This window comes from Chelon labrosus (assembly GCF_963514085.1).
Source record: "Chelon labrosus genome assembly, chromosome: 2".
Classification (NCBI taxonomy): Eukaryota; Metazoa; Chordata; class Actinopteri; order Mugiliformes; family Mugilidae; genus Chelon; species Chelon labrosus.
Window position 1 is genome coordinate 7,805,381 of NC_140338.1, and position 24,376 is coordinate 7,829,756.

The 24,376-nt window shown below is 41.7% G+C and overlaps 1 protein-coding gene across 1 annotated transcript; it reads right to left on the minus strand.

Annotated features, from left to right (window-relative positions):
- Positions 1-1,264: 1,264 nt before the first annotated feature.
- Positions 1,265-14,868, minus strand: c1qtnf6b (C1q and TNF related 6b). The gene is made up of 3 exons (XM_084563909.1): positions 14,698-14,868; positions 8,905-9,097; positions 1,265-3,771 (listed from the first exon to the last, which is right to left on the minus strand). The coding sequence occupies exons 2-3, from the start codon at positions 9,083-9,085 to the stop codon at positions 3,224-3,226; spliced, it is 729 nt and encodes a 242-aa protein (XP_084420035.1). The 5' UTR covers positions 9,086-9,097; positions 14,698-14,868; the 3' UTR covers positions 1,265-3,223.
- Positions 14,869-24,376: the final 9,508 nt, after the last annotated feature.

The following is a 24,376-nucleotide window of genomic DNA, read 5'->3' on the forward strand; positions in this document are numbered from 1 at the left end:
TAACCTGGCTACACTATCCCAACTTACACCAAGCTGTGAAGTGCTATTAAATGCTGTTGATGGTGCTGAGTTGCTGCATGTTTTTATACAGGCTATACATATCTGCAGCACAGTATGTAGCACATGAGCTGTCTGTTCTCAGTGTGTGTATTCACCTCAAGAATAGATTTCATTGTTGCTTGTTGTTAATAGTGTCAGAGACCAGTCGGTATCGACTTGACTTTCATCACATAATGGTCGACTTTATAATATCTGAAGTCATACAACCTCTAGTTGCTAGAAGCCATAACTGTGCTAGTATGCTGCCGCTCACTTTTCAGTCATCTGGCACAATTGAAAGTGAACTCACACCACTTTTCCGTTTAATACTATTAAGTGAAACAGCCTCAACTGGCCTATTTTCTTCAGTCCTGTAAAAGTTGAGTTAATCAGGCTGATTGCAGTAACTGACTAAGGGGGTGCTCGGGTTAAATGGGCAATAAATGGAGTGCATATATGATTAAAGGCTTTCCTGTAAGAGTTATTATTGGTTATTTTGTTTATTTTTTCTTTGCACGGCCTTAAATTTCTGCTGTTTTCCAGAATTATATCCTTAAAAAAATCTAAAGTAAGTTAGATAAACCCAAATTAGGCCAAATGGACCTCGAGTTCTCGTTTTAACTAACAGCTTGACCGCTCTGCATTTTGGACCGGCCTCCACTAGTCTGGGCTGATGATCCAGAAAAGATGTCCCGCTTTGTTTCCCAAAAGAGCTTTTCAGATCTCCACTGAAGGCTTAAAGTATTTACAGTGCTGCAGTCTGCTTTTCCTCCCCGAGGACGGCATTACAGCTAATAGGAGAGACATGGCCAGACAGATGGAGCTGGCATGCTGCAGAGGCTCATCCGCCGTCTCTGACAGTTCTTAGAGATGAGCTTTTGTTTTCTGGTTTGATTATTTTCTTGACAATTTTTTGGATTAAGTCTTAAACGCAATTTCCCTTATAGGGTTCCCTAAACGGAGAGCCAAGCGCTGAGCTGGATGGCGTCATTTGTAAGGAATTAGATGGGTGAGGAAAGTTTTCCTGCAGAAATGTGAAATATGAAGATTTAGACCTGGAGAAGCTACGTGGACGTGTGGCGAAACGTCTTCAAGAAAGTCCAGTTGCCTTTCTTTAGCGTTTTTTGACCTACCCCGACCTGGATGACTGAGAACTTTCACAGACATGATGATGATGTGCATTTGTAGAGTGAAAAATGAATACATTCACAAAGAAATAAGAGCGTCTGATTTGAAATTACAAAAAAAAAATTTAATTTCATATAATCAAGTGTTGCTCAGTGATACAGAACAAGGAAAGACTCAAATCACGTACCTCCGTTAGTACACTTTCATATAGTACACCATGCACAAATGATGATGGAAACCTTTAACCAGCTGATCTACGGAGCTAATGGCTTCTACCTGACAACAGCATGGCCACACACATCGATGTGAACACATTTACGCACCAAAAATAGCCAACGTTTGTACGGAAGAATGCGATTTGAGACGGGGCCTTGGTTAGCGAAGGAGGAAATATTGTTTACAATGTAAACACACAAATACACAGCCCAACCCCCAACCGCATATTAAAGCTAATAAAGACAGCTAATATACAGCTATTTACATAAACTGCTCTGCAGTTTGAAGTCTCAGCAAGAATATGCTGATTGCCGAGATCCTGATGTGTTCCTGCATTTGATAATAAAGCACCTTAGGTTTTTATTTTGATATGTGGGTCACGTTTAAAGGGTCAGTTCACCAAAACATACTGCACGTCATTCACAATGCTTTGAGCGAAATTAAGCTCACCTGTCGTTTTTGGTTTAGATATGTGCATGAGGAGATTGAAGAGTCAGAAATGGAGATGCACACACATTGGGTTTGAATCAGTGAGCAATGCATGCAATACACTAAGGAGGGACAGTTGAGATGTTGGGTCAAACTTGATTTTAAACTCCATGCAATACACTGTGAAAATAACTCTCACTGGCCCAGCTGCCTCTCGACAGAGGGTTTCATATCTGAGTCACACCAGCGCCGTCCGGAGAAGGTTGACAGTGTGGGACAAATAGGGACATCTTCAAATCCAACACACAACATGCCTGGCTCCAGATGGCTGCACCCGTTTCAAAAAATTGGAAAGCCTCCGAAACGAATGTGTGTGTATATATTCATTGAAGGGGAAAAAAGAGACTTGATCTGAAGGGACCTTGAACACATAATTGTTCCCATTAGACCAAAAGACTGCTACAATGATGAACAGCGTTTTGATTTGCTGTCAGTGTTCAGTGTCAGAAGGCGGTGATTTAATGGTATTCTCATAATGTCTTTGGAACCAATGTTAAGACTTAAAAACTGCTTTCCAAAAATTATATTCAAAAGACACTGGTATAATACCAACGTACTGTGCTTCACCAACTATTAAACACTCTGTTGTTGATTAGGCGACTTATTGACAAAGGATAGCAACTTTCTACGGAGCTCTTCTTTCCAACAATGTGAAGCTTTCCCTACAGTTCTTCATCTCTAAATTAACCTGGCTCCGGGTTTGCTCAGTCAGTTTTGTGTCAACTTGTTTGCCAAGGTCTTGAATGACGTTCACTGATGTGTCTGTATAGCCACGCAGCGTCAGGGCTAGGTGGAATGATGTTTTGGATGAACTGACCTTTTAACATTTTTTTTTTTTTACTTTTTTTTTTTTAAGGCACAAAGGAAACATTTGTTAAAAAAAGGTATGACAGCAGTCTGTCCTGACACATTCCAATCTGACAGACACTCTGGCTGTGTTCAGAAGCACCACGTTGCAAATGCCGCACAAAACGGATTGCACAGATTTACAGTTCCTGATAAGTGTTTTTTTTTTTCCACAAAGTCCCTGAAAGGAGTAATCCAGCAGCACAGTTTAGAAGTAGGAAAAAAATCATTCACTTTTACAAAACTGTAGCCTATTCTGAGTGCAAAGGAAGCTTCAACATTTTTTCCCTAATTGTGCGCTGTGTTACTGTTTCTATATCTATTGTTAATCGTAAATGTTTTTGGGCAGACATCATTTAACAAATAAAAACAAAAACAGCATTTTCCTCTCCAGGATGGAAGGAATATTTAATAAGCACCAAAATGTATAATGTCCTCTATTTAGTTCTTCTTTCTGGGCAGCATCCGTGGCAAAAACACCGCACCCCAGCCCTCTGACATGCTTTCACTGGATGCTAGGTGCCACCAGGTATCCATTAAAGGTGATGTAAACATCCACGTCGTCGCTGTATATGGCATTCTCCCTCTCCCTTTTATAGAGGCGGACCCAGACCTCGTCGTTCAGGGCCAGGTCCATCATGACACTCTGACTCTGCATGATGGACCTCTCGCTGGGCTGGGCGTAGAGGATCACCTGCTCCTTGTCGTTGTGCATCAGGTGCAGGTACGTCTCCTTGAAGTTCCAGGTGTGGATGTTGATGTTGAAGAAGTAGATCCCCGGCACGTAGCAGTAGAACTTCCCTTTGAACATGTTGAAGTGCTCGTGGAGGTTGACGAACACCGTGTCGAACACCAGTGCCTGGTAGTAGTCCACGCTGTGCAGGGACTTGCGGCGTCCCACCGAGAACGACGATTGAGGGATCTTGCAGGCGTCTCCTGGGGCGCCTGCCTGGCCTTTGCTGCCTTTAGGACCCATAGGTCCTCGGGAGCCGGGCGGGCCATCCCCACCTGGTTTTCCGGGTGTACCTTTGTCTCCTTTGTCTCCTTTATCACCTGCAGAGACGAGTTGAAACAACACAAAATTAGACTGAATATGTTTGTGGGTGACTACAGAACCTTTTTCTAATGTGCCCATCATGGTAATGTTTCCACAGGGGAAAGTTTTGCTCATTCAGATATTCTTGCTACATTCACTTTGTTTGTTTGGGATGGAAATTTGTCTATTTGTACCCATTAACAGTCAAGTCTGATCCAAACAGCATGAAGAATGTCCCAGATTTAGAGAAGATCTTCCTGAGCGAGCAACAGGTCAGAACGTTTATTCCAAGTTTTAGCACAGAAGAGACCGTCCGTGTTTTGAGGACACACAGTGCATTATTTGTTTATCCAGATCCAGTAATGGTAACACATTCAAGCAAGCTTTTAACAATCTGACATCCCAAATCCTGCTCATAAATCTGCAGGAGCCGTTCTTTACAACCAGTGCTTATCTTGTTTTTTTAACTCGACGTGGGCTTTAAGACAAAAAAAAAAAATGTTCTAATGGAGTCTGAAAAATGTTGGGTCTGATCAGAAGCCACATATTTTGGATGCTGCAGTCCGGTCCAATTTCAATGCAATCTATGTCTTTTATTGACCTCTGCTGAAAACCAGTAGGAACTGTCATAAGAGGTTCTTCCAAAATCAACAGTAAAAAAAAAGGATGCAATCCAAATCATGGTCTCTGGGTACGATGCATTTTCATTATGATCCATGTGAAACCACAAATCACTATGAAGCTGCAGTAAAAAAGACCTGTTAATTAATCCAGCACTCCCTCAACTCCCTTATAAACAGAAGCAGATGAACATAGAAAGAGTGCAGCTTGCTGAGACGGTTGGATGAAAGGGTGGTGACACTTTTACTGATTTCCATATTCAGTTGTGGGATGACATGCTTTTACACTGGCTGTACTAGAGAAACCAATTCAAATCATGTGGGTAGAGTCAAAACAACGGTTATCCAACTCCACTCAAATTCTCTTATGTAAATACATGCAGGTCTTTCGAGGCTCTGAGAAACCCCACAAATCGTTTTGTTAAATCTTCCTATCCTGTCTCTTGAGTTTTATTAGTTTGCCTATAATCAACCAGTTTGCCTATCTGTTTAGGGAGTTCCTATACCTCAGTCATGATTTAAACACCTGTGGCTGGAACCACAGGGGAAGAAGCCACAGAGCTGCCCTGCCCTTGCTCACCATGACTGACACTTCCTGGAAAGGTAAACACAGATCCACAGTTACAACTTCTCCAGCTGTAACCAGCGTTCACTCAAAAAAGCCCCGAGGAGAGTTTCACTCGTTTCCACAAATGCCGGCTTAGCAGCTCCTCTGCTGTACGTGACCTTTAAGTACTACTGGTAGTATTTGAGTCTCAAAGTTATTTTTCTGACATTATCTGCTTCTAACTTTTCTGAGCTTTTACCTTGGAAAGCTTGAAGAACTGATTAGTTATTGTTACTGTTATTTTCTTGCGAATGTTTAGTCTGTTTTGATGCTTAAGATTAAATTTGCTAATGCCACTTTATTAGAGCAGTTCTTCCAGAAAGTATACTGGCTGACAATGCAATAGTCCCAAATATAGAAAATAAATTGGCAATGATTGGTTTTATTCTATTTATTAAGTGTAAAACTATCATATAAGAAGGATTTTCTTTCATGCATCTACTAGATACTATATAACCAGCTGTTTTGGGACTCCTTATTCTTGTTGTTGAAGATGATTCTTTATGACTCTGGCTCCACGTTTGAGGTGACTGCAGACTTAATATGAGACTAATTACCTCTCTGATGGTACTGCATTGTGCATAAGAATGTAAACTTCAAAAGTGCCAGAAAAGCGTCATTTGTAACGAAGACTGGTAAATTCCTTGATCACAAGTCAGTAGTGTTGTGTCATGTATGGAAAAATTCAGTTCTGATGCCAGACATCATCTGTGAACACGGGGGTGTTCACATGTCCATGGTATATAAACCTTTGACAATCTGTTCAAAAATGAGCTCATGAGATGATGGTACAATTGGAAGCGATATCTATTTCTCACTTGGTATGGACCCTCTGTCCAAAAGTGGACTGTGACCTACCAGATGACTGACTTAAAAGACAAACTGGCGTCCCAGTTTCAGCATTGAACATCACTAAAAGAAGCTGTGGAACGTCATGGTCTGGAGTCTAGACTTGTCTAGACACAAGAAAATATACAAAAGTTTAGACTTCCAGCACGACAAGCTCAGTAGAACAAGTGGTATCCTCAAGAGCCTGTGTGGTATGACATATTGTTCATTGACATAATTTGTAATTTTAAGGGTATAAACACCAAAGATTTAAATTAGAGATTATGCATTTTGTGCTTCTAAACATTTTAACACCATGTGATTCAATCCTCTAAATGTATCTGCAGTGTCAAAATATTTGTGGGTGTGTCAGATTGAGGGTTCTGGTTCTTTTGTTTTGCTGGCTGCTCTCTATAATTCAGATTGGGTGACTAACTGACTGAGTGTCACTCACTGCAGCTTTGTGGGAGTAAACGTAATAAAACACACTAGCGCACACATACACCGATCAGGAATAACATTATGACCACCTTCAGATGTGACTCGTCAGAGAATGGACATGGGCCTTCTGAGGGTGTCCTGTGGCCTTTGGGACCTATGGTTTGAGGGAAGGGGCCATACTTGATCAGTTTGGGATCTAGTGAATTTGGAGGCCAGGTCAACACCTTGTGCTGTTCTTCACGTTTTTTGATCCTTAACTATTTTTATGTGTGTGTCTGTGTCAGGCTGCATCCTGCTGGGGATGGCTGCTGCCATCAAGGAGTGTCATTACTCTGGGGTGTGGGTGCCTGGTCTGGTCTAGGTGGGTGCTACATGTCTAAGTAACATCCACATGAATGCCACTTCTCCTGTCAGTGGTTTTAATGTTGTGGCTGAATATACTGTATACACAAGATGCAAACTTACAACTGAGCACAAACAAACATTCTGAAAGCCAGTTTATAATAACGTCAGACTCAGAAGTAGTGTTTGTTTGTGCATATATAAATCTAGCCAATCAGACATTCTGATTGGCTAGATTTATAACTTATTGGTGTGGATGGAGTAGTGTGCAGGTCCTTCAAAAATCTAGCAGAGGGTTAGGGTTCCATCTGTCTACATTGTGCTTATCAGTTAGTTTCAGTTGGCGCAGTCAGTTTGTTCTGTTTTTTTGGGGATGTCCAAACTATTAATATTCCACTTCCACTGTGGTACAGGAGGAGCTACATTGCCTAAAACTATGCATGCGTTTGCATATTCAAAGATGCAAACGCATCTGCCGCGATAAGGCAGAGAGTGAGAAGGCAGGATTTCTCTTTCCTATGGCTCAGTAGTTGGACTGGTTGGAGGGTTGATTGAGGGTCAGAACAGTCTTGGCATGTCTAGTTATCAAAGGACCATTTTATGAAACAACAGAGCGATGACACATCACTTGGACTGCTCTGGCTGAGCTGGCTGCTTAGCTTCTGATATTAGATACACATGTTCCCCCATATTCCCCTCCAGCTGTGACTGTGAGGTTCTTGTACGAGGAAATCCCTGACTTTTTCGATCCCTTCCCCCGCCGCACTTCTTTTCTGTTTGCCCCACTTTATACCGCACTTCCACAAACACACAAGTGATCGTGCAAACACAAGTCTCTGATTTGACTGACGGAGCTGAACTGAGACCACATGGATCTGAGTCACCCATCTGTAGCAAGTAGAGGTATACAAGGGTCCTCAGAGTTTCCATGTGACCCGATTCAAGAGTGAGTTTGGGCTGTGGCCAGATTTTTATTCAGTCTATTTTTGTAGCATTCACTTAAGTAGAAGCAGGCCTTGGGTCTGTGTGTCATTTACGTGCATTGCTGACCTTTTAAACTTGTCGTGGCTACAGCTGTATTGACTAGCCTACTTAATTTTTATGAAAGAGAAAACAAGAGTATAAAAAATGGGTGATTTTGAGCAGTAAGACCAGTTAGGGACTCTCCAAGTGGATTTACTTTATAGATTATATTGCACTTCAGTGGTTTTCTCAAAACAAATGTGCAAATACGACAAATCAATTGGGTTATATTCAGCACAATGATGTGCACAAAAACTTGGGACTTTTCGGGGCCATGGGCTGTTGTCGCTTTCCTGGTTAGTAATCAGTCACGATCCCGGGTAGCCATGCTACTGCTCGTATAGAGTCTGTTTGATAATTATGCTTTTGTCTACTTCAGAACAAGTCTGTCCACTAATGCCTTTCAGTTCAGTCCCCCTCTTTTTTTTTTAAATGTATGTCTGCATGTCATGTTTCCTTTAGGCCCCGCTGCGCATCAAGTGGAACATTTTGAACCCATTAAGACTTCTTGTAACAAGTCACACTCAATGAATAGACAAGCTTCTTTGGCATTTATTGACTTCCAGGCATGCGGTATATCTAGGTTGGGCGTCTCTGACGTGCTGCAGACAGATGAAATGATTAGTTTGCATTGATGTGGTTTGCGGATAGATTTTTTTGACGCAAGATGCCGCTCTTCTGTAAAATCAATTCCTCCACCTTGTGGCTTCTGTAAATTCGTGTATTTTCCATGACCGATGCCGTCGAAACCCATCAGCATCGCTCCGTCTTGGCCGTCTGGTTATTTCTGAAAATGTCGAGCACTTGATTTTTAAAGTGGTTCCAGGTGCTTCTATCAGTTGAGCATCCAGTTTCCTTTTCATAGACGGTCTTTCTTTTTTTTTTTTGTCTCAGTTCTACTTAACCGTCAGCGCATGAGTGATTAAACTTAAGCAGCACAGTTGCATTATAAGAGACATGATTAGTCTTTGATTAAGCACGACATATGTCAGACGCTCAGCCATCTGGAAAAGCAGAAGCCGTGATTAAGGAAAGGCTGATTTAAACTGAACAAGTAACGCAGACATTAGAGGATGGACGGTTTCTGTAAGTTAACATGCAACTCTCCTGCAAACACTGATTTACTGTACCTGTCAAAGGCTGATTTTGCAGGTTAATTCTTTCAAAACTCAGAAGAATAGCAAACTGGAACAACTGACTAAACTTAAGCAGTACTACATCTGAACACAATCTGATACAAACAATACCGATACCGAGCAGCTACCGGATGCTAATTAACGCTCTGATACCTTTGAGGATGGTCATGTTGATGACAGTTCGGACTTCAGGCATTTGATACTGGGCCGCGGCCGCCGGAGGCTCTGGTTGGTCGCAGCACCGTCGACACAGCTTGGAAGGAGACTTGGAGAGGGAGGGGACGCAGCAGACCAAGGGGAGGAGCAAAAGCAGTCTCAAGCACATGGTCAACATGGCTGCCACAAGCTGAGAGGGAAAGAGAAACAAGTTAAAAGGGTCATCGCAAGGGATCACAAAGGAAGATGTGTGTGGATCTATGTGGCTCTAGGCCATCATATGATATACTTTTTTTATGGTAAAGTATAATTACACTCATCTGCAGAAAAACAAAGTCCAGTAAAACTGAAGTGAAAAACCATCACGTCAAAACCAACATTTTTGGTCAGTTTGTTGTTTTTTGTGGTGTCCTGTATTTTTCCACATTCCTGTGGATGACTGGGCAACATTCAAGATATTTCAGTGATAACACCGTATCCGTCAAGTGTTGAAAACATCACGTTGCTGATGAATTTCACTGGATTAGCAATGTGCACCTACGTTTAAAAGGCAAGGAAGAGTAAGAGTAAGCACAGATGCAAGTTTCTCCGGCATGACATCATACACCAATCAGGCATAACAGTATGAGGGTAGGGGCCTCTGTGGATCATCCCACAGATACTTGATCAGTTTGGGATCTAGTGAATCTGGAGGCCAGGTCAACTTTTGTCAAAGTTTTTCCTAAACTGTTTTTGTGTGTGTGCCTGTGTCAGGCTGCATCCTGCTGGGGATGGCTGCTGCCATCAAGGAGTCTTATTGCTATGGGGTGGGGGTGCCTGGTCTGGTCTAGGTGGGTGCTACATGTCTAAGTAACATCCACATAAATTAATGCCAGGTCCGAAAGTTTCCCAGCAGAACATTGAATTGTCACAAGATGGTCAATGTTGTTTACTTTTAATATCAGTGGTTTTAATGTTGTGGCTCATCGGTTTATGCAGAGATTATCATCTGAGTATGGCTGCAGCCAAAAATAATAGACATATTAAAGTGCTCACACACTAGTTAGCTAAATATCAACATATTAATCTCATATTCGCGCACTTCTCTGGCAGAAGTATAACATTGTTTGGGAAATGTAGGTAATCAGTACTGTAATTAGTCAATGCATAAAAACTCTAGGAGCGTTTAGTAATTCCTGGAAAATATGAAATGCCACAGGTGACACCTGGATTGGATTTTCCTTCAACCTCAAGAGCATAAAAAACTCTTCTCTGCATTCAAAGTGACTGTGGAGCTGTGATGCTGTGTGGGGATCCAGAGGTGTTGGATTGAGACGTATTGTATAAGCAGGGGGAAAACTGTGACCTGAATAAAGGAATGGAGGGAAATATGTGACTGTAAGTGCACATCTGGACTCAAGTGGATGTGAAAAGCAGTGATTAGATTTCATGCGGCTATTTCCAAGGAAAATGTGTGCAGCTGAGGCTTTTACCTTCAGCACACACATAAAGCAACAATCTCCCTCTACTCAAATGTGACCTCAACAAAACTAAATACTGGTAACTACTGTGGTTTTCATATTTGATTCCCATTAGCAAACAATGAAATGCTGAGTAAAATAATAAAAGACTATATAATAAAAAAAATTTGGTCCATCATACTGTGCTCATATAATAGTGACAGAAAACCTTTGGCACTTGTTTGGTACTTTTACCCCCAGTGCCAGATAGTAAACCGAGAACTGAATGTGTTTTTCAGGATGGATAACCCATTGGGGAGCTGTACTTTCCAACCCTGAATGTGTTCCTCTAACCACAGAGTCCCAGAAGACTATGATGTGGCACAACTGGATAAAAAAGCACATGAGTGTTAGTTGGATTTTTCTTTCCCCTATGATGTTGTCGACATAATGTTCCAATAATATAATTGGACTTGTAATGGCAAAACAAATCTGTGCATTTTAATGTTAGCGACGCAATCTCTGGTCCAAAATGTAAAGCAGACAAAAAAGTAAAACTTGTAATTTCTATCCATGTATCGGTTTTGGAGAGATCAGACGTCCAACAATCATGTTCAAACAACTAAAATAAATCATTAAAGGGGCATTAAATATATTTTGGCCACAAGGGGGCAATATTTAACAGACATCAGTCCTATCACTGCGGTCTATGGAGGCATATTAGCGTTATTTGGATGTGTTGAGTTGAGCTTTGTTTCTATTCTAGCATCCACTCACTCAAACACACATGGCTGATTTACTGACTGTAAATTTGATTTATGTCAATACAGTAAATTGACTTAATTTTAAAGATCCATGCGTGGTCTCCACACTGTGTCCTTCCTTTGAGCCAGGTCGGGATGACGTGTCAGGTTTCTGGTGATCTGGACCATCGGGAACCTTTCATGGGTGCCGTCTTTACTCCTGACCATAAATTATAAATCCTGCACTATAGCTTTATTCCAGTACTCTTTCCTGTAAATTCTCTTTTGGTATTCACCAAGATCATTGGTCTTTCGTCTCTGTCTACTGTTTGGTGTTGGCCAGGAAGCTGTTCTCTCCACATTTTTGTTATCGCTGCCTTCCATTGGCCGGTACAGTGGCGTACCAGCTGCTGTTGGTTTGGGCCTTTCTTTGCGGAGCTTGCATGTTTTTCTTGTGTCTTGTGTGAATTTTCTCCAGGTACGCCAAGCATCCAAGCCAAAGACATACTTGTTAGATTAAGTGGTGAAGCTAAATTCTAACTGTTTGTGTGAATAGTTGCTTCTCTCTCTGTTTTAGCCCAATTATAGTCAGGTAACCTGTCCAGGGTGTACCTGCCTCTCACCCATGGCCGGCTGGGATAGGCTCCAGCCTAACCCTAACCCTAACCCTCTGACCTTTTGGAGGATAGCCAGGTATAGGTAATGGATCGATGCTTTCCATTGTCTTTCTCAGTCTACAATATAGACTTTCTATCTCTCTTCATCTGTCTTTTATATCTCTTATGTCTAATTCTTGCAGTCCTTTCCCACTTTTCACCTATTAAATCACACTCACAAGTAATTGTCTGGAAAGCAAGAGGACGGAAAATAAATCAAGAACAAAAGTAAGTGAGGAAGAAAACCATGTAAATAGGGCAGGGACAGATGAGAGATTTCCCGGGGTTTTTTAAGGTCACGGTTGTGTGTTAACAGGATCTGAAATGATGGATGGACCATGACTATGAGAAAATGAAACGACTGGAACACTGCCTGAACATTTTTATCTGACGGACCGACTGTGAAATATAACCATAACTGTTACGATCTGAATCGGATTCACTTTTTTATTTTTTTTTTACGGCGGTGCAGGTGGACACGAAGAGAGGACAGATCTGTCGGTTCCGCAACATGACTGAATTTATTAATATGATAAATTCAGATTTATCTCAATAATTTGACATTTTCTTGATCCTGATAATTGAGAGAATTCCATTAAAAAAAGATCATAACTAAGGCGTGTGGTTTGGAAGTGCTTGTATTGGAACATTGAACGAGTTTGGAAAATTTAAGGGATTTTCTTCTTGGGCTGCTTTCAATCAAATATAGATGTATTGTAAAGATAAACTACCCCAGTAGGTACTTTACACCAAATCCTACACTATTTTAAAGCAGTGTACAGTGTTTCAAATCAACCATCTCTGTCATCATTATGACAACAAAGAGGAAGAAATGATTCATCATCTTGTGTTTTGCATTAGTTTAGGATTTTATGTTGGCTGTTTTAGTGTTCTTGAATTGCACCGTTTTTATGGGTCACATTTATTATCTTAAAGAGACAAAATGTTGGCGATGTCGGTGCTATTAATACGTTCCGGGTGATGCAATCACAACTGGACAGCAGTTCTGAGTCCTTGTGTCCAAGTGTGACACCGCGCAGAAGAATATCATGCAAACAGCTGCAGGTCTCCAATGGAGCACTAATGTAGAACTGTAGAATTAAAGTAAAACTGATTTTTTATTTTTTTTTTAACCCTATACATTTTGACTTGGTGAAAGCAGCAGTGTATTAGTGATGGCTTAGTTCTATTAGGTGTATTATGATGGTGTCCTGTCATGGTAAGCGGTCTACAGACCTACAATTATTTACACCGCATAAGAATTACTCAAAACTTCAGCAATTTTCACACAAGTACTGAAAGTAGACAAAGAGAACACAGACAAACGATCAAGCTTAACATTATGACCACCTTCCTAATACTTTGTACGTCTCCCTTGTGCCTCCTAACCAGTTGTGACTCATCCGACAATGGACATGAGCCTTCTGAGGGTGTCCTGTGGTGTCTGGCAACAGAATGTTGTTATTGGGGGGCCTTTGGGTCCTGTGGGTTGAGGGGAGGGGCCTCTGTGGATCAGGTTTTTCCAGTGCATCCCACAGATACTTGATTCCAAACACTTTAGAGATGGTTTTTGTAACCCTTTCCTGCCCGATAAACTCTTTTTCCGAGGTCCAAATGTTTGTGGAAGGCTATGACGGCCTTCCACAAACATTTGGACCTCGGAAAAAGAGTGTGTTGTGTTGTGACGATCAAACTACGACATATGCCTCTTTTTTTTTTTTTTAACAAAACGGGGCACTGATCAACACCAGAGTCTCATCATTGGAACCACTTCTGAAAAGATGGAGTTGGCCTTGAAATTAACCTGTAATCCAAGTGGCACACTTACATTTGCACTTGACAGATATGTAATATTGGGTCATTTTCCTGAATAAACAAATACACAAGTAAAATATTTCAGTCACAGTTGTTTGTTTGGGTTCTCTTTGGAAAAACCACAGAGGTTTTGAGGTTTTTTTTTGTTTGTTTTTTTGCAGAAATGTTGAAATTTGTGAAAAAAAACAACAACTTTTAATCAGCACTGCATGTCTTGGTATCTAGAGGACAAACAATAAGCTGGCTGTAGACTCCCTTTTTTTTGTGTGGTTTACTTAAACAAAACTAACAAGAAAAATCTGCCTTCAAGTGGCTTGTTATTACGACTATTTATTACCAGGAGTGGCTGCTTCACAGCTGTCAGGGACTATTATGGTGATGCTGTGCAGGCTTTGCGTTTTTTCTGCTGTGAAATGTAATCCTATCTACCTTTCTGGCAGAATAAAAAACAAAACATATTAAAAGTTATGCAACCACAAAAACACAGAAAAGCTTAAAGCATCATAAATGGTGCCTGGTTTAATAATGATCACTACTTTGCATTTAGGTGAAAGGTCGTGGTAAAAGTCTTACATCATCATTTGACCTTATCACCCTCCATCCCTGCCACCCCTGCTTCCTCCTCCTGCCCAGATGTTGCGCGTGCCCAATTTTGCACCTTGATCGTGACAGCTGTTGAACCGAATGATACTGATCCAACCACAACACATGCAACAGTCATAATGAATTCATCTGAGAAGCCACGTATACAAAGCCAGAGCATCAGTTTGGCATGCAGCCGCAGTCCGGATAAACCACATATACAGACACACACACACGCACGCACACTTACACAACTCCAAACATACACATTGTCTACTGTAAAGTCGGGCAGTGAACTGGCGGCGCGCGTAAAAACCCTGCACAGCCACGGTACTGTAGGAGCTTAAAAAAACCAAAAAGAAAGAAACTGATGAGTTGGCGACCTGTGAATAACTTCTATCCTGCACGTCTCTGCAAGCACTCAAACGCGCCGCCGGGTATTTCTGCGTCTTCTGCTTTTCTTTTTCTTTTAGAGCCTCCGGTGGATCATTACGCATTGTTTGGCAAATTCTCACAAAGTCGTTGTCACACTGAGTCTGAGGTCGCTTTGCTTACCTGGTTGGAGTTTCACTATCCAGTCGTGGAGGAAGAACAGATCGCTGGTGTCAGGAGTAACCACTGGGAAGAAAGATCTCTTTCTCTCTCTTTCTCTCTCTCTCTCTCTCTCTCTCTCTCCCTCCCATGCACGCTAAAACACACCCTCCCTCTCCATACACTCACTCAAGAGGACGCACATATATACCTTTTATGTCTCCCTCATCCACCACCCACAAAAGTCCCTTACTCCCTCCTGTGATCACCCCCCACCCTCTCTTCCATCCCTCCCTAAACTTGACATCCACCTCTCTTACTTTAGAGAACCCAGGCATGCTGTACCTCCATCCAAAAAAAAGTTGTATAACAGAGAAAGAGGCATGGAAGCTGGAGCTGTCACAACCCGAACTGAAATATAGGTCATCTCTCCCTCCTCTCCGTCCGTGACTCAGATTCAAGGCTGCAGCAGCTCGCTTTGTTATAATTTGTTCAGTGACTTCCAAATTTGAGTTCTGCAAATAACTGCATTACATCACCTCACTTGCTCCGTGGAAACTCATTTGTATAGCCTGTCACATTTTCATCCACTCCCAGGTGGTTCTCTGTCTCTATGTGTAAAACAAAAACACAGCAGTGTCAAAACTCCTCGGCTCAGAAGATTAGAAAGTTTGTAAATTGATACAGGTGGAGTGAATCCGATAAAACTCACGTTTTACTCTTTGTACTTAATATCCCATTTGTACTTCCTGAGACATTCATGGAACAGTTTATTCTAAAAACATGGAGTGCTCTTTCTCGCTTGTGTGCTTGCTGGAAATCCAGGAGACATGGCTGCATCTAATACCGCCTTCAAATGGGGTCAAGTAAAGTCCGTATGAACAGCCCCTTCTTTAGTTCACAACCTTGTCAGGAAAATCTTTTAGTGAGGTCTGAGTTGAGACAAGTTTTCTGACATTTCTTAGAGATGACAGAGGTGGTAACAATTCATGGTCATTAGCTTGCTAAACTGTCTACATTCCAGCATTTCCTAGCAGCCCGTTCCTTCGTCTTACAGCTGACGTTGCCACTTCAACGCCAAACATTTTGTTTACGTGATTTTCCACAAGCTCAAGAGTTCCTTTCGAAGGCATCACAACATCCGGGTGTTGTGAGAAGGAGCCAGCCAGTGGTCTCACGCATGAGCTCAAATGAGCTGGCATTCATTTGTGCGGATGTTGCTTAGACATGCAGCACCGACCTAGACCAGACCAGAAACCCCCCATCCCATAGCAATGACACTCTATCCCCAGCTATCCCCACACGGACACAAGGTGTTGATCAGTTTGGGATCTAGTGAATTTGGATGCCAGGTCAAGTATGTGTGGGATGATCCTCAGAGGCCCCTCCCCTCAACCCATAGGATCCAAACGCCCCCCACTAACAACATCCTGTAGCCAGACACCACAGGACACCCTCAGAAGGCCCATGTCCATTCTCTGATGAGTCACAACTGTTTTGGAGACACAAGGGAGACCTACACACTTATTAGGAAGGTGGTCATAATGTTATGCCGGATCAGTGTGTCTTGCTAGTTAAATTTACTTGGCTGTTAAATTAAAACAAAACTGCAGTTTTATGAAGGTCGCTCACATCTTGAACGTACTCAGACCTTTCATTAGGACCCACGAAGTCTGAGAGGTCGGATGCCGTTCGGTTATGTAATTACCTTTGTGTGTGGGGGAAGAGACAGCGAGACGTCGCTCGGTTGCATGCTTTATTAGCCCCGAAAAGCCTTTTATATATCTGCACAGTGAGTGGTTTTTATAGGAATGAATGGGGGCAGCGTCTTGCAACAGCTTCCTCTGACAATCTGAGATGTGCTGGAACGTACAGTACATCAAAAGCTGCGGTGGAGACGTAAGCTGAGGGAATCATCAGTAAACCAAAAAAAGTCCTGATGATATATTACAGCCAGATCAACTGCCGAGTGGGGGAGGGGGGATTTCCGTCTTCTAAGTTGCAGACCTGGAACAAAGTCATTCCTTTTTAGTGGCCTCGGCCTGCAGCCAACTGGTACGTAGTGCTCTTATTGGTCGAGACCCACATGGAAGGATGACTGTGATGGTAAAAGCAGCTAATTATACAGCAAGTACACCCTGTGCTGCCTCATAAAGATCATTCGGTGCCAGCTGCACTTGACAAACTCACTGCCTCTGTGAATTCCTACGGCGTGCTTCAATCTTCTTCAGACTTCTGCAGACTACAGGGTGATGTAATGGATTTCGGGGGGTTAGGCACTAAACCAAATTTCTGCCACTGTCTTTCCTAGTCTATAAATGGCAGCAAGACGGCAATGGTTTCTTTCTTTACAGTTACTTCCCCGTGATCTATCTTTACCCTTCCTTCTTTCACCGCCCTCCTTCCCTCCCTCTCATTTCTAGCCATCCATCAACTGGGCTTTCCTCCTTTCTCTCAGGCTTTTGGCCGTGCGCAGCTTGTTCTGTTCCCTGACGCCCTGCTTAGCTTGGTGGTGAGCAGTCAGCCAACGGGACGCCACATGGTTGACAAAACGGAGCAAGGACATGAACAAGAAGAATGAATTCAGAGCTAGAAGGCTTCGGTTCTGCGGAGACAAAATGTCCCAATAAAGTATGAAAGAAGTTCATACTGCTCCTCACTGAACGTCACCAGCCCGCTAGATTTACAGTCAACAATTATCCAACAGTTTTGAGTAACACATTATCTGCCTTGATCATACAACAGAGTGCTAATTGCTGGTGAAGAGAACGTGTGCTTTAATCCGTTAACATGATTTGTGTTGACTCCTTATGTTCATTATGTTCAGCATTTTTCCAGGGTAAGGGCATTTTGTGATTTCTTAATTTTTTTGTTTTTTTGTGAGGCTTATTGTGAGGGTGGATCTGAATACTGTGGCAGGCTGATCGTGGCATACCGAGATAAAGAGTAATGCATAAAATCAAGACTAGGTTAAGGCTAGTTTATGATTTATGCTACACAGCATAGACTGTATATAAATATGGACGATGCATCCCGCTTCCTTGCATTGGCCACACTGAGGCTAGTTTCCCGGGGTTACAGGGGCTCCATCTTGCGAGCTTGGAGCCAGAGTCTGCGCAGTACAGTCCGAGAGCTTAGAACAGCAGAACTGCGATATCAATGCCCCGCCCACACTTCCTCCAGACTCACTCGAGTTTTTGTTTAATTAATACTGCGTTCTGCTCTACCTCCACCAGTTAGTTACAAAGAAATGTTGGATTATACGCTGTACCTGTGTATTTATTTATTTTTTCCAACTTTCAACTGGTAGTCATCAAGAGGTCACATCCTGTTTCTATAGCGTCGAATAACTAAAACAAAACCTATCAGAATAATTGACACTTGAACATACACGAGACATATTATAAAGACTACCTAAAGTGACTGAAACCACCCTTGAAAAAAATGTATTTTAGTGTTTTGGTTTGGCCCAAGTCCCATCCACTAACACTGAGGGGGTGGAGCTTATGACCTATACTGCAGCCAGCCACCAAGGGGAGCTCTACTTTTTTTTGGCTTCGTTTTTTGAGGAGCTGTTCCGATGTCCATCTTTATACAGTCTATGGCACACACACACACACACACATCAGTGATCAAGCCCTGACAGATGTGTAGTACAGTATCAAATAGTATTTCCTCCTATGCTGTAAACAGACACAACCATCGACTCATTAGCCTTCAACTAAACATAGCACAACAGATTTTACCAGGACCATGTTGTATGACCCTGAGTTGGGGGGGGGGGGGGGGGGGGGGGGGGGGGGGCTGTTTTGTAAATCAAACCCTGTCATAATATTGACTTCAAATCACTGCATGCAAAGTAGTATTACCAACCTCGGCTCCACAAGTCTTCAACTATATCTCTTTATTCTACAAACATACACAAGTTCAAGAGTTCAAGAATGAAAACTTGGCTTCAGAAAGGCATGAAATCTCTCATGTGTTGACAGTGTTATAATATATTCTGTACTCTGTTTTGATTGCTTGTTTCCCTGCTCCCAACTCTACTGTCTGCTTTTCCGCCAGCTGCATAACTATGCCTGATCTTCACATACCTCCGCAGTCTTGCCACGTTCTTTTTAACCTGGAGCTGGAGCTTTTGTGTTCGCCCTCTGACCTTGTCCAACTGCCTTTCTAAAAGAACTTGTTTGAAGTAAACTAAAAAGCGTCTTCTTTCCTGCCTGTCTATGTGTAATTTGGGTTGACTGTTTTCTTGTCAATGATATAAAATCCAATTAGGTAAGACACTCATCTCGTGCACATTTGTAGTCATCGTCTCCTTTAATGGGCTATTGAAGTACTATTAGTTTCTGCATCTGTGCGCATTTCCTACAAAACCAAAGCCGCCCCTTCCCAAAATGCCCATCCTGCTCTGATTGCTCAGCTCCAGTAGCCTGAGCAGGTGCCACCCATAGGTGTGCAAGAACTGCTGATGAAGTAGAGATGCAGGAGGGAGGAGGAAGAGAGACGAAAATTCAAGGAAGTGTTTCAGTGGATGTAAAATATGGATACACTTCGGCGTATATGTCAACTGCGTTGTATGTTGTCATATAAAACTAGAATTATTGCAACTAAATGGCAAAACAAGGTAGGAGGTAAGGTAAATCTTAAATGTGTCCATAAATTTGGTTTATTTGAACTGGTGAAACCAACCTATGCTGAACAATAACAAACTAGCGTACCTTTCCCTTAAGATTCTGCTTAGTGGAGCTGTGATCTTTGTGGAGACATATTCACTGTGGGCAGCCTATTACTATAATACATCTCGTATGAGGCAGAATATATTTTTCCTCCAGCGACTCGACGCACCAAGTGTTCCCAATCTGATCCGTTTGATCCATCTAGTTGTTGTATGAATATAAAACCTTTATAATAATTCCTCCCTCTCAGCATTGAGAGACACACATTGTCTTTTCTATTCTGATTCGTCTCTCACTGGCCTTTCTTCTTTTTTTTTTTCTTAATAATCGAGTTGTATCATCTCGCAGCACTACTTGACACCTTTGGGTCCCATTTGGCAGAAGGCAACATGGAAGAAAATTAGACAGATGGCGAGATAGGCTGAGGCGTGCTGGTGTGTATTTGTGTATAACATGAAGGTAATTTGGAAGAACGTGGCTAGAGTGTGTAATGTTTGTTTCAGCAGCATGTCTCTCTCTCTCTCTCTCTCTCTGTTGTCTCTCTTTGTCTCTTCTCTTGCATGTGCATGGCTGGAAAGCAATACATTTTTGATTTTTCTGTATCACTTTATCACATTTTTCTGTATTTCTGTGATTATTCTGTATTTTTTTTCTTTTTTTGCACATGCCATAAGAACTGCTTTAATGCTTTACAGTTTGCATTGTCAATTAGCTCAACATTCACGGTCGAAGGCACGATTAAGTGTGCCTTTAATTTAGCAATGTTAAACGTTAAAGCTGTAGCACAAAACATTTGTCTCCCACTTCAGGCAGTTGGAGGAATTACATAATACTATTTGCATAAGAGATATGCCCGTTATCTTCGTAAATTCTGAGCTTGTGGTCAGAAAAAACATAAAATACAGGGAAATGTAGAATAAATGTAATGGCTATGTTGCTTAATGCATATATTTTCATATTTTTGAATAAATTTTGGTTTTTCTCAGTCTTCCCTCAAGAGAAAAAGCCACACCAAACACAATCCATGTTTGTTCTCGATCTAGATTGCTTTATTATTTAGATGATAAAAATAATTCAAATACATCAAAACCACATTGGTACATGGACCAGAGAACTTAATTAACTCCTTTCTGACACTGTCAAGAAATACAGATTATTCAAATCTACAAACATACAGACTTGTTGGCCTCACTAGTAGACGCAATAAAGCCATAATATGACAATTCATTGCAGTTTTGAACATTTTTGCTCCTTTCCAGACAAGCAGACATTTTACCAGCATGCACACTTAGTGCCTCACTTCCTGCCACTGACAAACAGCAATTTTAATGGGAACACTGTCAGACTGAACAAATCAGTTTTATGGATACCGTCCCCTTGCTGTAACTTTCCGGTATATCATTAAAATTAGCCCTGAAACTTCAAACACTTAAACAAACAGTTGCTCCATGAAAAAGTAATCTCAAAGGAGTTTTACACAACTGACTTAAGCAAAAAGCAAAGGAAGTGTCCAGGATAAATAAACTCATGCGGCCGTAGTTACGAAACATGCTAAGGCTCTGGCTAAATCACACAATGCCAAAGCAAGAGCTCCATCCAACACTTTTCTGTGTAAGAATTATGACCTAACAATAACTTGATGACTTGTGTTGTAAATTAACATCTGGTGGTTTGACTTTGGTGTCATAACTGACTTGAATAGTTAGCTTTAATGTTAGATGTTTGTGATTAATAAGAGATCTCTCTGAACTTTGCTGCACGTAACACCTCCTCATTCAGTTCCTCTCCCTCTGACTTGGTCTATTTACACCCACCCACCCCCCTTTTTTCTCCCCCCTTCCATCTCATGTTCAGTCCAAAATGTCTCTCACTCTTTCAATCCAATTTGCTCTTCTTTCTTCTCTCTGTCATCTCCTGCCATCCTTTCTCTCCACTCCCACCCCCTCGCAGCATTTAGTTCTTTTCATCTCGCAGTCATGCTGTCTACTTGATTGGAGCTTGCCTTTGTAGAGTTTTCCATTTGTGGCTTTGGGGTCCTTTTCAGTCCGCCTGTTTCGTTCCCGTATCCTCCTCCTTGTATCCCTCACTTTTTCATATATTTTTTTTTTTCCACTATCTTACTCATCCGCACGGTGCATGCTCATGACATTTGCAAGAAAGGAATGCACATTGCTGGCTGGAGTTGTACTTTTTAATTCACCTTGCCTATTTAGGCCATTGTCCTTTCGCAACGTGGAGGAACAATGGTCACATTTTGGCCAGAGAGGACACATGGTTTGAAAAAGGAGTAAATTAAGCCGTCTATGTAAACCAGGGTTAGGGTTAGGGTTAGGGTTGAGTACTGGGTCCTTAACAGACCTGAGTCATGTGAGTTTCAAGTGTGCACCACCTCCTATGATCAGATTTTCCATTTGTTCAACACAGACTAGCGTGCAAACTGTGCATATGTTAAATGAATGTTGCATTTGCATCAACTGTGGGCAAGCATTGAGGTTTGCTCGCATCAAAGATAAAAAGGTCAAATAGTTTTTTTTTTTTTTTTGTTTAAACCATATATAGCAGGGGCTAGAGGTGGGCGGATCGATCCAAATATCGATAATATCGATACCAACGTTGGTATCGAGATTGATCGATACCAATGTAATGAGATCGATACTTAAGTTTCAGTTTCTCTCGTTTCATTAAAGAAGCGACCCGACTCTGTTTGTCTAGACGCCGCTGCTGTCACAGAGCAGATCAGGCTCGTTTTGCTCCTCCTCCCCCTCGCGTGTGTTTGTTGTACCGTCACGTGACACCGCAGCGCCAGGTGACCGAACACCGCCCACCGCTACCAGCCAGGCTCGGCCAGCAGCAACGCATTACACACGAGAGAAAGAGTAGGGCTGTTTGGTTCTATTTTCGGGCCGAAAATGAAACGATAGCAGGTTGTGCTATTTGTAAAAAGGTGGTAAGATACAGTGGTAACACAACAAACTTGTAAAAGCATATGGAAATTTTTAAAATCCCCCGCCCACTTGGCCCCTACAGATGCTGATAAGAAGAAAAAAAGTGCACTAAAGGGGAGAAATGTCTTATTTTTTGTTGTATTGTACTTCCTTAACACTTCCTTACATTATTTATAATATTTGTTGTGGAGTGAAAATTTTCTACACTTTGTTTATTTAAGAAAAGAAAATCCAGAAAGAAGTTCAATGAAGGGAGAGATTAAGTTTTTATTGTAGTTTCTGAACATGCCTGAAAAATAATTAGTTTTTATTTGTCCTCAAGTGATCATTTTGTGTTGTTTCTGAACAAAAACTTTTATTGTGATAAAGTATTTTCTATTTACTTATAAACCAAATTCTGTACTGAACTTTAATTGATTAATAATCCAAAAGGCAAATCACGAAAACACTTAAAATGTCATGAGAATTAATTCAGATTTAGATTGAGTCAGATTGATGGCGCATCCACCTAAATTTTTAAAAAGTATCGATATCGGTATCGGTATCGGCGATACTGGCCCAGTATTTACTTGGTATCGGATCGATACCAAATCTAGCGGTATCGCACACCTCTAGCAGGCGCAGTACAAAGTGAGATAAGAGGACGTTCCTGCTGGACCATTGAGCTACATGAAGACTAAGTACAATACAAGGGACTGTGCATAAAGCGCGCATGTGCGAGCCTATGTATGATGTTCTTGAAGTCCCCTAACCCCTGTCTGCAATTGAATTTTAATCATTTTCTCCACCGTTTCCTCTCCTCATCTCGTAGACTGCAGTGCAATAGTCCCCATCCCTATTCTATAGTCTTCCTGCACTTTATAGACAAATTTGCAATACAGTTTACCCGATGCTACCATTACATTTTAGCATTTTAATTGCAATTTTAATGCGCTGCTGTGTGTTCTTTCTTGGTTATATGCAGATTTTCTTGTGTGCTGCTGCTATAGCTTTTATTTGATTATTGTCGCTGAACTAGAGAACTGCTAAACTGTATTTCATTATTTTTACCAGACAATTACAAATAAAATGTCTTTAGACTCTTTCATTTCATTCTTATTTATTAGGTATTCAATAGTAAGACAAGAGAGTCCATCTACGCCATGATCCTGTGTGCTTAATTCTGTCTGTTTGAAAGGATGTTGTATGAGTAAGAGTGTCATGACTTGGGACAAGTGGCCACAACAATAGGAAGACTCAGCAGTATATCGATAACAGAATGACTTTATTTACAAAATTAATGTGTGAAATTAGGTCGGTAAAGTCAGTGGTGTATGGTGTGCATGAGTGAAAAGTATGTGAATGTTGTATGAATGCTGGAAACATACGGAAAAACCTCCATTTTCGGGTCCTTGGCCTGGAAAACGTTGAAGACCCCTGCTATAGAACATTTAAAGAGAAAAAAACTCAAGCAACACAACTGAGAATAAAACTCTTTGCACAATAAAAGCCAAGACGGCCTGGACTGAAGGCCAGCGAGAAGAAAATGGGTTTTCAACAGTGATTTAAAATGCTCCAAGGTCTGAGCAGCTTTAACATAAGAGCGTAGGCTGTTCCACAGTTTGGAGGCCGCCGTCGAAAAAGGCTCGACCGCCTACGTTTTTGAGCCTGGATCTGGGGAGGTCCAATAACAACAACTGGTCCCTTGACCTCAGCGCTCTGGCTGGAATGCGGCGGTGCAGTAATTCAGACAAGTATGGTGATTCACGGTCATTCAGACTCAAGTAATGCAATTTCAGACTTGGACTTGAGGCCTGCATGGGTGTGATGTGATCAGATGAGCTGCTATGTTTTGCACGGCTTGCAGGCGACGTAATGATCACTGGTCAAGTCCAATATACAAAGAGTTGCAGTTGCATGTGGGGGGAGGTAGGCCTTCACTTTACTAAGAAGACTGTGAGTCAAAAATCACACCAAGGAAGTGTCGGGACAGACGAGCAGAGAGAGAATGATTAGAGCTATGTAACCTTGGCACACTGGTCACCACAGGTGCTCCGGATCAATCAGCAATGACCAGCAGAACGGACAAACAGAGGTTTC